Below are 13607 nucleotides of genomic sequence, written 5' to 3' on the forward strand. Positions count from 1 at the left end.
GGAGGGAGCCCTTCTGTAGATTGGCACCCTTCATGTTTTAATTTTATTCAAAAGATTCCTTTTTAAGTTTATCTTTTAGTCTAAAATGGTCCCTTGGCCCACTTAAAGCGTCATGTGGGTTTGTGAACTCAAGAAATATTTACCCTTGATGGCAAAATTTCTACGAAGGTGTGTTATTTAGTCCGTATTTATTTAGAGTATGCACATGCGTACATGTTCATTCAACAGATAAGAAGATATCTTTGACCTCCAAGTTTCTCTGGCGTGCACAGTATATGCGTCCTTGGTTATAACTTATACTAAACCAAATTCGGTTAGGTGACTTCATATGTAGTGTTTGACGTTGCAATGTTGGAAAATCTCCATGTAGTATTGTGATTGAATTGCTCAAGAATTTCCGGGCAAAATCATATCAAATCCAAGCATCCTTAGTGGGACATAAACTAGCAGCTATATAACCTATTATTTTCCAGAACGATGAATTTGTATCGCTGAAAGGATGATTGGCTAGGCCAATTATTTCAAACTCACAGAAAACCTATAACCATTTTTTAGGGGGAAAAAACTGCATAACATAGGTAACGGTGTCATCCGTCACTCCCCAAAATCTCAAGCGAATATTTTATCTAAAACAATTAAAGCTATTATTTTTTGCAAACCTTTTATCTAAAACAAGGTTAAGAACAAGCCTTCCTGCTGCTACAACTACTCCCCTCTGTTTCAAAACATAAGCATTCCTGATTCAGGACAAGCATAGCCAGATACATAGCCATGCTTATAACTTGGAACAGATGGAGAAATTTTACACAACATGGTGCCGATCTTGACCAGACAAAGAAAAAAAAAATCTGATGACACTATTTAGTAGAAATAACTTGAAAGATGGCATGTGCCTCAGTTACAGCCATGAACTGAGCGTCCACTACAAAAACGTTGCTACAAGACAGGCCAAAGAAGGCAAAAGATGGGACACAGCCCTACTTGAGCTCTCAAAGGTTGCACACACGGTTCTTTAAATCTGTTCAGTCATTCTCCAGTCTTGCGATGTACTTGTCGTAGAACTTGCCTGCTTTCTCGAGCTCACCAAGCTCAGTGTAGCAGTCGGCGATCGCACCGTAGGCTTCTGTAACACCTGCGTCCTCTCCGGTCAGCTTAGAGATGTTCAACACCATGGAGTGGTACTTTATAGCTTCCTTGTACTTGCCTTGTCTCTGCAAAGATGCTCCTAAAGAATGCAAATAAAAAACGAACATCAGTAGATTGTTTGCTGTTTTCATTTTTGCAGGTCGCATTTCTTGAATTTTTATTGAACATGGAAAAAAGATCCTTCAGGAATCAGCATAAATATGAACATGTGTCTCATTATCGAGCATTTCAAAAACGTTCATTCATAAAAAAAGCAATCTATAGGGGATTCTACAACAATCAAGGTGGCTATTATAACATCCAGTTTCAAACGTGCATGGAAAAAGGCATGAAAGTAAATTATTGATGGGAAGCAAACCTAATCCACGTGCCGCCTTCTTCTCTTCGACGTGATCACCCAAGGATTGTGCAAGATCAAAAGCAGCCTTAAACTCAGGAAATGCCTTATCAGGGGCTTGGTTTCTCAGATAGTTCTTCCCAGCCCTCAGATATGAAATTAAGCGATCCTTCTGGGGATCAACAATGACTTCTGATTCAGGTATCTTACTACCAACCGGTGCATAGCTCAAAGAAGGAGCATAAGATTCAATCTTGGCTTGTCTTCTCAGTGCTGCATTTATCTGACGTAGCTGATCATTCAATCGTTTAAGCTCCCCTCTCCGTTGTCTTGCAAGGAGCCCTACAGGATATCTAAATTTTTCAACATATTAAGAAATAGTAAAACCAACTTAAAGAGGATGAAGTAGTATGATGTACCAACTATACTGGCCCACATAGTTGCATAGATAAATGGAAACATGCGAATTGAATAATCTGATGATATCACACTTCCAGTTTAAGACTTTATAACTGGTACTGGATCAGAAATGAATAAAAGCAACAATAAGCTAAAAAGATATATGAGGCAAGACATCTAGAATACACACAGATAGATGATATTTTTTACAGTCAAATTCACAAAACTCTGGGTTTTGAGGCTTTGAGGCATCTATAATGCATATTTTGCAATTTTATTAAAAAATAGGATTAAACTCTTTTTTTTAGCATATGCCCACATTGGTGAGCGACAATTCACATTCTCAGCACATGCACTTATTAATATTTCTCTAAGGGTCGTGAAATGCCTCAAGCCTAGAGTTGTGTTATTTACTGCTTTTTTTTTACAATTGTAAATAACAATATATTGAAGAAACAAAACAAGATTGGATGTTTGGAACTTAGGATGTGTGTAAATGATAACCATATGAATCGGTCTATTCTGTGTACTATACGGGATTACATGTCAAACATTAGGTAAAGTGGGTATGCCTGTACTTTAAATATTAACCAATCAACCAATCAAATATGAACAGTTAATTTGAAAGTATTAGCTTTTAGTTGTGTACTGTACATATGAACTCCTTTGGAATTATTTTATTGAAATTTTCATTAATGTACATTTGGTGTACCAGGTATGTGTTTTTCAAAAAGTGAAAGGATTGTACGCACCACAGTGGACTTATGGGGATAAACACAATAAAAAGGAGGGTTAGGACACCATGGCTGGATGGGAGGGACTAACAAGAGGCCAAAACAACCTTCAGGGAGACTTGAGTAATGGATATTTGGAGATATGGTCTATGTGTTCATAGCAACATCCTCAATACAAGGATGATGGTTAAGAAATAATAACTATTTCTCTTCTTCAATTTGCTATATCTCAATACTTCTAATTCTCTCATTCCAATTTGTCTCTCACTCTCTTCTATTACCTTAATCTTCTTCAAACCATTCTGCACAATAAGTATCATGCCGTAGATATATAAGAAAATTGTGTACTGGAAGGCTGAATGTTATATCCAGTTTGCTATCCACAACATGTTTCTACATGCCTCCATCATTTCTGTACTTCATATTGTAATGATCTTACCTCCAACGGTAGCTCCAATCATGGCAATTGCAAAAAGCAAAGGCATGTTAGGTAGAGAGTACTCTGGCTCACACGGTTCTGCGAAACAACTGGGTGGTAGAACAAGCATGACAGAACTGAGAAGACATGCTTTCCCAAAACAGGAAGATATCACTTTCTGAAAAGAAAAAAGATGTTTTGATGTTATCAGTAAACATTAGCCCAAGGAGTAAAGATTGACTTGTACTAAAAATCGAGATGATACAATACTATTTTAAGAAAAATAATGCAAATGAATAAAGGGGTATTTTACAGCATTATATAATTAAGAATCAGGTGAAACATAACAGGATAAAAATATATATATATCATGGGACTCACCATCATACCTGAAGGTCAGATGTAGACTTCATAAGAAAATGGCCGTGTCCATTATCTTCATGGATGTCATCACTTGTAGAATGGATGGCATCAGTTGATGACAAGCAGCATCGAACTATAGAACACTGCACAGGAAACGGACGTCTTCCAACCTTGCCAACCAGTAAAGGGACAGGAAATGTTTGCTCTGCAAAACAAGTGGTAGCACATGTCAGAAAGATTCAAAACAATTGTTCGCTCTTCAGAATGTGTAAGTTTCTATTTGATATTTATACGGCGCAACATGAGTGTCCACCGGCCAGGCGGCCACTCCATTATCAATCATATAAAATTCGCTACAGTGAATTCTATGATCAATCCCAACTACATGAACTGTGAACTTGGGTTCCTGTTTACCATGTGTACTAATATTGCAAGCAAGAAAAACAAGAAAGCAAGAAAGCTCCGCAGCTTATGTATTCAAACCACTGCAACAAAGTTAGCTTAGCATTATCAGAGAATCAACCAAAGTAGGGTGAAACACATAAATTGGCATTTCCTATTTGACAAGTTAGCTTGTTGTGTTAAGCATAAAAAATTATATATGGGCTAACTCAGGTAAGCTTCCTGCACCTATAATTCCACAAAACAAACCTTGAATGGTAGAACTCCAAATTGTGAAGGATTTATTATCTTATTTCAGTTGAAAAATAAATGTTACCAAAATAGAAACGGAACCAGCATGTTTGTCGTAGGAAAAAGTGGCAAGCAAAAGCTCAGAAAAAAAAACAAAGTACCCTCAATTTTCAACAAAGATGCTCACACAAATACATACATGTTCAAAGTAATCCAGCAAATTCCTACGAGCTCGCATCGCAATAAACAGCTCGAAAGATCATCCAAGAAATGCTTCCAAGAAACGGAAAGGGAGAAGGAAATGGGCACGCACTAGAGGTTCCCGTGCGGGAGCGGGAGCGGGAGCGGCAGGGTTTGGTTCTCTCGCCAGAGCTCCGCCGTGGAATCGCCCACGGCGGCGGAGGGGAGGGACGCAGGAGGAGCTCCATCAAGAGGATAAGGGAAAATCTCTTCCCTTTCTGTCGTTGGATGCTGCTGCTGCTAGTAGCTCATATCGTCATCTGCTCTGCGGAGAGCCGAGCCGAGCCTGGCTTTGGCTCGGCTAACATAGCAGACCAGCTCGTTTACTGATGCGGCGATGCGTGCGTGACTGCGTGTGGCTGGCCCGCAGAAATATTGGGTGCAACCGTGCGAGATTTTAGATAGAAACACCTTTTTTTTTCAACAAGCAGTTCTAAATAGGAAAGGGAGAAAAAATATTTGAAGTATCCTCATCAATGGCGGTTTTGCTAATTCGCGCAGATGCGCCATATGCTTATCTCGCATGCACACGGCAGATCAACTGCGCATCCACCTTGGTCCCACACATGCATGTCCCTACACACGCATGCATGCATAATCTTTTATTTTAATGTTTTCATCTTAATTAATTTAGGATGTAGTGAAAGTTAAAAATTTCTATTATACTATCTCTGTTTCAGGTTATAAGACTTTCTAGCATTGTCCACATTCATATATATATATATATATATATATATATGTCTAGATTCATTAACATATATATAAATGTGGGCAATGTTAGAAAATCTTATAATATAAAACGGAGGAAGTAAGATATTTTTAATGGAAAATACTTTTTATAATTCAAAAAATCTGAGTTGAAAGTTTTCAAATCTCGAGCTGAAAGTTTCAAATTTGAGTTGAAAGTTTTCAAATCTCGAGTTGTAAGTTTCCAAATCTCGAGTTGAAAGTTTTCAAATTTTATATTGCAAATTTAAATTTGAGTTGAAAATTTTCAATATTTGAGTTGAAAGATTTCAAAATTTGACTTCAAAGTTTAAATCTTAAGTCGAAAGTTTTCAAATCTAACTTAAAGTTTTCAATCTATTAGAAAAAATAAAAAGTTCTTGTAGGCACTAATTATGATTAGCACTAATCACTAATCACATCATCATTAGTGCTAATCACATGGTTAGCGACGGGGCACAGCGTACGCGTCAGCGGGTGTGCATGACTTATGCTCGCGGCGCATACGCGCGCGTTAGGAACCCCCATGAATGGACAGGTTACAACTGACCCAAAAAATATTGCTCATTGTTTTATTTCTTAGAAGAGAATAGAAAGTTTGTACAACAAAGAGCGGGAGGACGTGAGACCCCTCTTTGTGAGTTCGGCCAGGGGATAGGGCACGATGATCAAGAGCGTAACCTCGCCGTGGATTAGGCTAGCGTGGTGGATGGCGATCAAGAGGACGACGAGAGATTATCCAGGTTCGGGCCGCTGGGAAGCGTAATACCCTACTCCTTTGTGTGGATTTCTGTTTACGCTATTACAAGAGATCTCAAACCCAAGAGAGACGGTTGGCTAGTCTTCTCCTAAGGCTCAAGCTCCCAATAGTCACCCTCTTGCTCGGTGGGCAAGGTCCTTCTTTTATAGTTCAAGGGGATACCACATGCACCGCCTCTACACATCTCCTTCCTAGAGAGGGGCCCACATCAACCTGGGTCGAGCTACCGCCCATGCCTTAGGCCGAAAGTAAGGTGGCCGCTCGTCCTCAGGTGGGCCCCAGCGTCGTCCTTCGCCTGACACGGGGGACATCCCTGTCATTCCTTCATAAATTCCTGTAGACTTTTGTGGGTACATGCGCATGGGATGCACCGGTCGAACATCGATCCTCTGCCGTTGATGAGACGGGGCATACCTTGCCCCACGCCGCCTGACACAGGGTAGGACGTGGGTGCGATGCCGCCTGTCCCATCTGCCGGTGGCCGGTCAGAGCCCGGTCAAGGAAATTGATGCACGTCAATCACTGGGCGGCGCACGACCAGCCACACCGCATTAAATGCGACGGGGGGCGGTTGGGGCGCCGCCCGTAAATACGCCTGGCAACGCCCCTATCTCCGCCCACTCGACCGCCACGTGGCAACCGAGTGAGGGCCTCGGGGTGCGACAGGATACCCCGAGCCCCCTAGGCGGACTCGGGCGCCTCTTGGCTATTTATTACCCACGCGTCTGACCCCCTGAGGGGGGATCCGGGCCGCTCGGCCACGTGGCTGGGGGAAAGGACTTTTTCCCCTCAGCATGGGTACCCCGGACCCATATGACCAACAACTTCAATAAGAACACTCTAAAAAAAAGATAAAGGGCTTCACCGAAGCGATGCGCAACAACTCCATTAGGAGCTAAGCTCCTACATGGGGAGTGACCGGACCAAGAGTTAATGAATAGGCTCTAGCAGTACACCATAATAAACTCTCTTGGCACAGCATCCAATACGGCAGCAGTACTAGGTGTGGCATTGTTAAAGACACAATCATTCAGTGTTTCCAAATTTTCCAAGCCACTAAGATAATTAGAGAGTTTAGCCATTTCTTAGCTTTCTTAGAAACACCTCTGACCACTTGGGATCATCAGTTAGAGAATCGCCTTGAGGAAGTTAGAGAATCCTAGAAATACAATGATTATGGGACGGATGTAAGACACAAGGATGTGTTGTGGGTTACCCTGATATGCTTGTATAGTCACGTATCCGTGTCGGATACGGCAACGGATACGGATACGTATCGGATACGCTCCAATACGTATCCCGTACGTATCCCACATATTTGTGATTTGCAAAAAAATAAATAAATCAAGATACGCCAGCGATACGCCCACGACCTTCCTCTGTCTTCGCTCGCATCTGGGATGCGCCACCGCACGAGCTTTGGCCCAACTTGATGGCTGATGTCTCTCGTGCATGCCCGGCGTTGCCGCCGGACGCCGGCTGCAGCCGCGCGCGTCGCTGCCGTGCATGGGGCCACAACGTCCCCTCCGCGAGACGACAGAGCCGCCGCTGCTGGGCGGCGGCGCACCTCTTTCGCCGCCAACCTCGACAGCAGAACTTTTTCTTTCTTCGCTTGACCGCCTGGCCGGGTAATCCATTCTCTTCAAAAGTTTCATGCTTGAATCTGCTGCGCCTTTCTTGTTTTCCTTAGGACAAAGTACTACCGTTTTTGTTAGTTACAAGTGGTAGTGCATCTAGCAATCCTAGTGGTTACTGGTTAGTGCGGCTGTTAATGTTGATGCAAAGTCATCAAGAAATATATGATTGAACTATTAATCTTTGGTTTTGGGGATCTTAATCGCTTCTTAATTTGAATTGCCTATAGAAGAGAAAATTGCAGAATATTGATATGGAATCGGCTACACTAATACTAGTATTATATCACTATTTCTTTACAAAAGTTCCTTGATTTTTTTGTATTTTTAATATATATAAATACAATTTCCTTAATTTTTTGTGTGTTTTTAATATATATGTATATGTATATATATATATGTATATATATGTATATATGTATATATGTATATATATATATATATATATGTATATATATGTATATATGTATATATGTATATATATATATATATATGTATATATGTATATATATATAAGCGTATCCCCGTATCGACGTATCGCGTATCCGTATCCGTATCCCCGTATCTGGGTAACGTAGGTACTGTCTCCTCCTGTTGATCACAAAGATGGCAAACATCCGGGTGTGACATCCCAAACTTCTCAAGGCGATCCGATGTCTAACATCGGTTATTCACTACCAATAAAAAAGAACTTACATTTAAGGGCCGCCCAAATCATGTATGTTCTCTTCCGTAGGGCAAATTTTATGAGAGAATCCCTTATATGCCACTAGAATTTGACCAGTTTCCTTATATGCCACTCAAAATTGGCTTCTCCCTTATATGCCACTAATTCAAGTTTTTTCACCCTTTTAAGCGACTCCCACAGTTGACTATTAGTCAAAGGTTAGTTTTTTTCCGTAAATGGCCAATATGCCCTCTCAACTAAAAAAGTGTAAACTTCAAAAAAATCATAACTAATTTATTTTAAATCCTTTTTTAGTGAACAAAATTTTGTCAGAACCAGTGAAAAATGCTCTTTATATTAAAAATATTGTTGGAAAACTGCATGTTTCATGCTTACATTGAAAATTTATTTGTGATGGTAATGGCTAAAATTGAATGTGATGCAGAAAAAATCAATTTTCATATGTTGTATCTGGTAGCTATATTAGTACTAAAATACCTATTATTGGTTGCATACTAATTCTAAAGGGCAAATGCGTCTTTTTACAATGAAGTTAACGGTCAACTGACTGTGGACTGACGGCAATGGCATAAAAGGGAGGAGAAACTTGAACCGGTGGCATAAAAGGGAGAAGCCGATTTGAAGTGGCATATAAGGGAGCCGGTTAATTTAGAGTGGTATATAAGGGATTCTCTCAAATTTTATTGACCTAGTGAAATAGGTGCGGTAAGTAAACTTACTCGTGTAAGCTCCTATGTCCGAAAACTTCCAACTGCGTTTTCATTATTATTTCAGCAGGCTTATTTGGTTCATCTATGATTTTCAACTCAAAGCAGATGCCCTTAACCATTTACACGCTATTTGAGACATTGTCTTATCTTCTATTCCCTTCGTCCCAAAATATAAGTATTTCTGGCTATATGTTCAGATTCATGGCCAAAAATTGCTATATTTTGGGATGGAGGTAGTAGCAACTTCACTAATGCCAAACCTCTTTTAAAAATTTCAGTTTTACTATGGAAAATCTAGAAAGCTAGAAATGACCATATTTTCAATTCAAAAACTTGTAAGCTTTTTTAGGTCTGTAACGCAGCAGAAGCTATGGCAAAAACTTATGAACACATTATGCAAAACCGACAACAAGAGCAACAGGTAATCAATCAAGACCAAACACTTATACATTCTGTTCAGCCCTTACCTACAGGTACCCGTTGCTATGTTTACACATATTGGAAGGACAATGAAGCATGATTTGGAATTTTTTATCTGATAAAAGCATATTCCAAAAACTATATTTCGTCTTTGCTTGCTGAACTTGTAGGAATAATCATGGCCTATCAGATATGCTCTGCACTTTCTATGGGAACCACGGTATTCCTTTCCGATTGCGGGATCATTGTTCAAACTTTGCAACAGGATGACTATACTTCCAGTAAAACTCAACACAAATCATTATCAAATGGATTCCAAGAGAAGCAAACAAGCACGCTGATAGCCTTGCAAAAAAGGCTAGAAATCTCAAAGCCAACTTTAAACTGATCTGAATTGTCATAACAATAGACATACATGCTTATTATCCTCCAAGCAGTCCCATTTTGGGAATCCTTTCAACACTCCCTTTGGGAGATGTAATCATCGCTCATGTAATATGCTTTTAATCTAATCTTCAATAAAGTTCATGAGTTTTAAAGAAAAGCGCCAGAGTGAGCCACTGAGCTGCTAGCGACTTCGGCTCATTTGGCATGCGACTATGCGAGCCAAGACGAGCCTGAGCTATATTGCATTCTAAAACCCCTACTTTTGTTTAAAACCATCCGGATTCTATATCACTAAACAAGGTTCCTTATGTTGAAGATTTGTGCAACTAACAAACAGTGACGGATCTAGAAAGAAATAGCAGTGGGGTCTGAGCAAACTAGCTAGATAGAGTTGCAGTCCCTCCTCCTATCTACCTATGGTAAAAAAATTTAGTGGGCTCTTCGTGGGTTCTCTCATAGTCTTCACGGCAGTATTGGGAGCTCGAGACCCCGCCGCCCTCATGCTGGATCCGCCCCTGCCAACAAATGTATTAGGTAGTGAAATAGACACTCCTAAACGGATATCACTTTATCTTTGAGTAAATTACATAAAACTTCAGAATAAATGCCTTCAAAGTAAGAAATTATGTCTTTTTTCACAGTTTTTGAGGTGAATTTTTATCACAATTTTATGTGGAATAATTACACAAATCTAATAAATTTTTGAAATTAAATTTTTAAGGAAAATCAAATATATCAAGTGCTAACATTTTAGAAATAATTATTTCAAAAATCATTTTTCATGAAAATATTTCAAAATCATTGGTGATTTATATTAACAAAGTTCATTTTTTGGCCCTTAAAACTTTATTTCAAATCCCTTTCGTATTTAACTACAGAATTGGTCAATGGTCATCGATTCTACATTATTATTTTTGCGTGAAATCCCCATTCCATATTAGTCAAATTTTTTCCTATATTAGATTGAGATCCCACAATCCACATACTTCTCTTTCCAACCTACAATCAACCCTAGTTCCTATCTACCTCCCACCAAGCCTCCTGCCTCAATTTCAGAGGCAATCGTTGACTGCTCCGTGCCATGTCCACTTATGCCTAGAATGAGCCGGACGATGTGCTGTCCTCTATCTATTGCCACTTTCTTTTCCGGCCTCTTCTTCTCCAACTCTGGGAAGATTCTCCCACACTGTCATTCTCTCTTGTCTCCGCCAACTCCAGCCGTCAAATCTACTGCCACTGTCCATTGTCACCTAACCACTCGCTGGAGATGCCCACCCTCCAAATGATAATGTTAGACTAGAGAAGGAGGTCATGGCATACAAATTGTGGAGTATGTATGAAGCTCACAAAATAGTAAGATTTGCATTGATTCTTTTTTTGTCAAATGTCATTTAGCAAATATGTTATTTTTCTTCAGTTTTTAAAACACACGTAACACAGTAAACTACTCCCTTTGTGCCAAAATATAAGGGATTTTGATCGAATGGGAGAATTTGGACAGTCCAGATATGTAGTACTAGGATATGTCCCATCCGATCAAAATCCCTTATATTTTGGAACTCAGGGAGTATTCCTTTATGGTAGTAGTCAAGTACTTCTATTAAAAAAATATCCCACATGTGGTTTTGTCAAATTCTAAAAATATCATAAATATCTTGGACTGCCAACACTGGTTGGTAGATCAAAAGAAGGTGCTTTTAAGAACATCAAGTAAAAGATGTGGGAGAAAATTTCGACTCTTAAGTGGCAGGGTTTGTCGAAGTCAGGGAAGGAGAATTTGATAAAATTTGTACTATTGACGATACCGACGTCCTTTCTCTGTAAAAAAACCAACCTCGTACTACAACGAATCTGGACATAGAGTATGTCAAGATTCGTTGTCAAGATTCGTTGACTTTTTTTGGACTGAGGAAGTACTCTGAGTGTGTTTCAGATCTCCAAAGGCCTATGTTCTCAGATACGGACTTACATTCAATGATCTCAGATTTTTGGTGGGGTGCAAAGAAAGGACAAAGGAAGACGCACTGGATAGAATGGCAACGTACGTGTCGAACGAAGAGAAATGGTGGATCGGGATTTCGGGATTTACATGATTTCAATCAAGCTCTGCTGGCTCGTCAGGGGTGGAGACTGCTAGTTACTACCTCCGTCCCAAAATGTAGCTATTTTTAGCACAGTACTTTGTCCCAAAATGAAGCTATTTTTCTACCTACCTTCTCCTCTCAACCAATCACAACCATTCTTTTTCACCTACATTCTCTTTTCAACCAATCACACACCTTCTTCAATTATTCTCACCTACTTTCTTAATACCCGTGCCAGCCTCAAAAATGCTTACATTTTGGGATGGAGGAAGTAACCCGGAACCATTATGTGCTGGAGTATTAAAACTCCGGACCATCCCTCAACTGTGGCGGAAAGGGTGTTGTTCCAGCTGGAAGAGTGGGCGAACCTGAGGGAGCAGAAGAACCTCACCATTCCAAGTCCGGCACAGGGGTGGACGAAGCCACCAAATGGGTAAATGCGGACAGGGGCGGAGGGCTCGGTAGGGCGAGGTATGGCGCTCGCCATACCTTCTCCTCCCGCCTACCCCCGGGAGTTCAGGTCTGCAGAGTGCGAGACGCAGAGACCGCGACGACCGCGAGACGGCGATAGAGCGCAGGCTGAACAACGCTGCGACCTTCGAGATGCCAAAGCCGTGTGCGGCTTGTTTTCTTGTGTAAATTAGGCTCTTTACCATGAAACCCTAACCCAAATTTCTCTAATCCCCAATCCCCGATCCATCCTCATCGGCAGAGCAGGCGAGAGGCGGCGCTGCGGGCGACGGCCGACAGGGCGAGCGCCGGCGCTGCGGCGGCGCGGCGAGCCGGCGACGCGAGGCAGCGCGCGGCGGCACGGCTGCGCAGGGCAGCGGCGCGGCGGGCCGGCGGCCAGGCAGGCAGGCAACACCGCGGCAGCAGGAGGCAAGGCAGGCGGCAGGCAGCACCGCAGCAGCCAGCAGGAAGAAGGCAAGCAGTCAGGCAGAAGCAGGCAAGCAGCCAACTAGCCAAGCAATCAACTTATCAACCAAAAAATGGATAGAAAGAGAAAAGGAAAAGCATTGGCTTCACAAAGATGTACATATTCTTCAAATGTTAACAATTTCAGAATATTTTTGTGGGTTTGAAGTATACAAATTTGATACTAAAATTGCATTTGTGTAATGTATTTTGCAGATTTGAAGAGTTACTGAAACCCGGGCACTAGTTGTGCATCTTAAGCAGAAGATCATGGGCCACACCGCCACACCTAATTTTTTTTCCGTCCTCCGCCACTGAATGCGGATGGTGCATTTTCATCAAATAAACATAAGGGAGCATCAGGGGTGGACATGAGGAATGCTTTGGGAATTTTGTGGCTGCAACAACTAGTTTTTATTCACAGGTAGCAAATGCCACAGACGGAAGTGTTGGCATGTAGGCAAGCCACAGAACTGACTATGGAGAAGGGGTGGATAGAGTGATAATTAAAATAGATAATTTGGAGGTGGTGGGGATGCTAACACAGGTTGGAGTAAACTGTTCTATGTATGGGACAATAATCCAAAACCTCGATAGCAGGTTAAAATCGTTCCGGGAAATGAAGGTCCAATTGGTGTGACGATCAGCATATAAAGCTGCTCACTTGATAGGCAAGGAAGGATGCGTGATGGGCGAAACATCGAATTGGCTGTCAGTTCCATTGGCCTACATCAACCATATTTTAAAGGAAGAATGTAATTTTGATAGCTATATTCGGTAGTTATTTTTGTGAGGTCTTACCTAAAAAAAGAAAACTTGGAAGTAAAAAGGTATAGTTCTTTTAGTTAAAGGCTAAAAAAATAAATTCACAACAAAGTTTAAATGTTCAACAGACTGTTGTTAAAAATGTCAAAACACAGAGAAGGCCTCTGCAGCTGTTGCTGCTCCCACTCTGCATCCCTATTGTTTTGTTCGGTTCTGCAGCTGCTAACTTATGTAGGAAAAAAAAATAT

The 13607-nt window shown here is 41.0% G+C and overlaps 1 protein-coding gene and 1 long non-coding RNA gene across 6 annotated transcripts; one reads left to right on the plus strand and one right to left on the minus strand.

Moving 5' to 3' along the window:
* Positions 1 to 694: 694 nt before the first annotated feature.
* On the minus strand, positions 695 to 4493 carry LOC4324026 (protein FLUORESCENT IN BLUE LIGHT, chloroplastic). 4 transcript variants are annotated; one of them, XM_015769044.3, is made up of 5 exons: positions 4344 to 4493; positions 3424 to 3602; positions 3056 to 3212; positions 1505 to 1825; positions 695 to 1225 (listed from the first exon to the last, which is right to left on the minus strand). In XM_015769044.3, exons 1-5 carry the CDS (start codon positions 4456 to 4458, stop codon positions 1023 to 1025), a joined length of 975 nt encoding a protein of 324 aa, XP_015624530.1. In that variant the 5' UTR covers positions 4459 to 4493; the 3' UTR covers positions 695 to 1022. The 4 variants fall into 4 exon arrangements, with proteins under 4 accessions (XP_015624530.1, XP_015624536.1, XP_066165360.1 ...); XM_015769050.3 differs by having other exon boundaries at positions 3416 to 3602; XM_066309263.1 differs by having other exon boundaries at positions 3416 to 3602; positions 4230 to 4493.
* A 7517-nt stretch (positions 4494 to 12010) lies between these two features.
* On the plus strand, positions 12011 to 13486 carry LOC107279855 (uncharacterized). Of its 2 annotated transcripts, none has more exons than XR_010740560.1 (3): positions 12011 to 12295; positions 12392 to 12711; positions 12811 to 13486. It is a non-coding gene; the product is annotated as an uncharacterized lncRNA (long non-coding RNA). The 2 variants fall into 2 exon arrangements; XR_010740561.1 differs by having other exon boundaries at positions 12397 to 12711.
* Positions 13487 to 13607: the final 121 nt, after the last annotated feature.

This window comes from Oryza sativa, chromosome 1 (genome assembly GCF_034140825.1).
Source record: "Oryza sativa Japonica Group chromosome 1, ASM3414082v1".
Taxonomy (NCBI): Eukaryota; Viridiplantae; Streptophyta; class Magnoliopsida; order Poales; family Poaceae; genus Oryza; species Oryza sativa.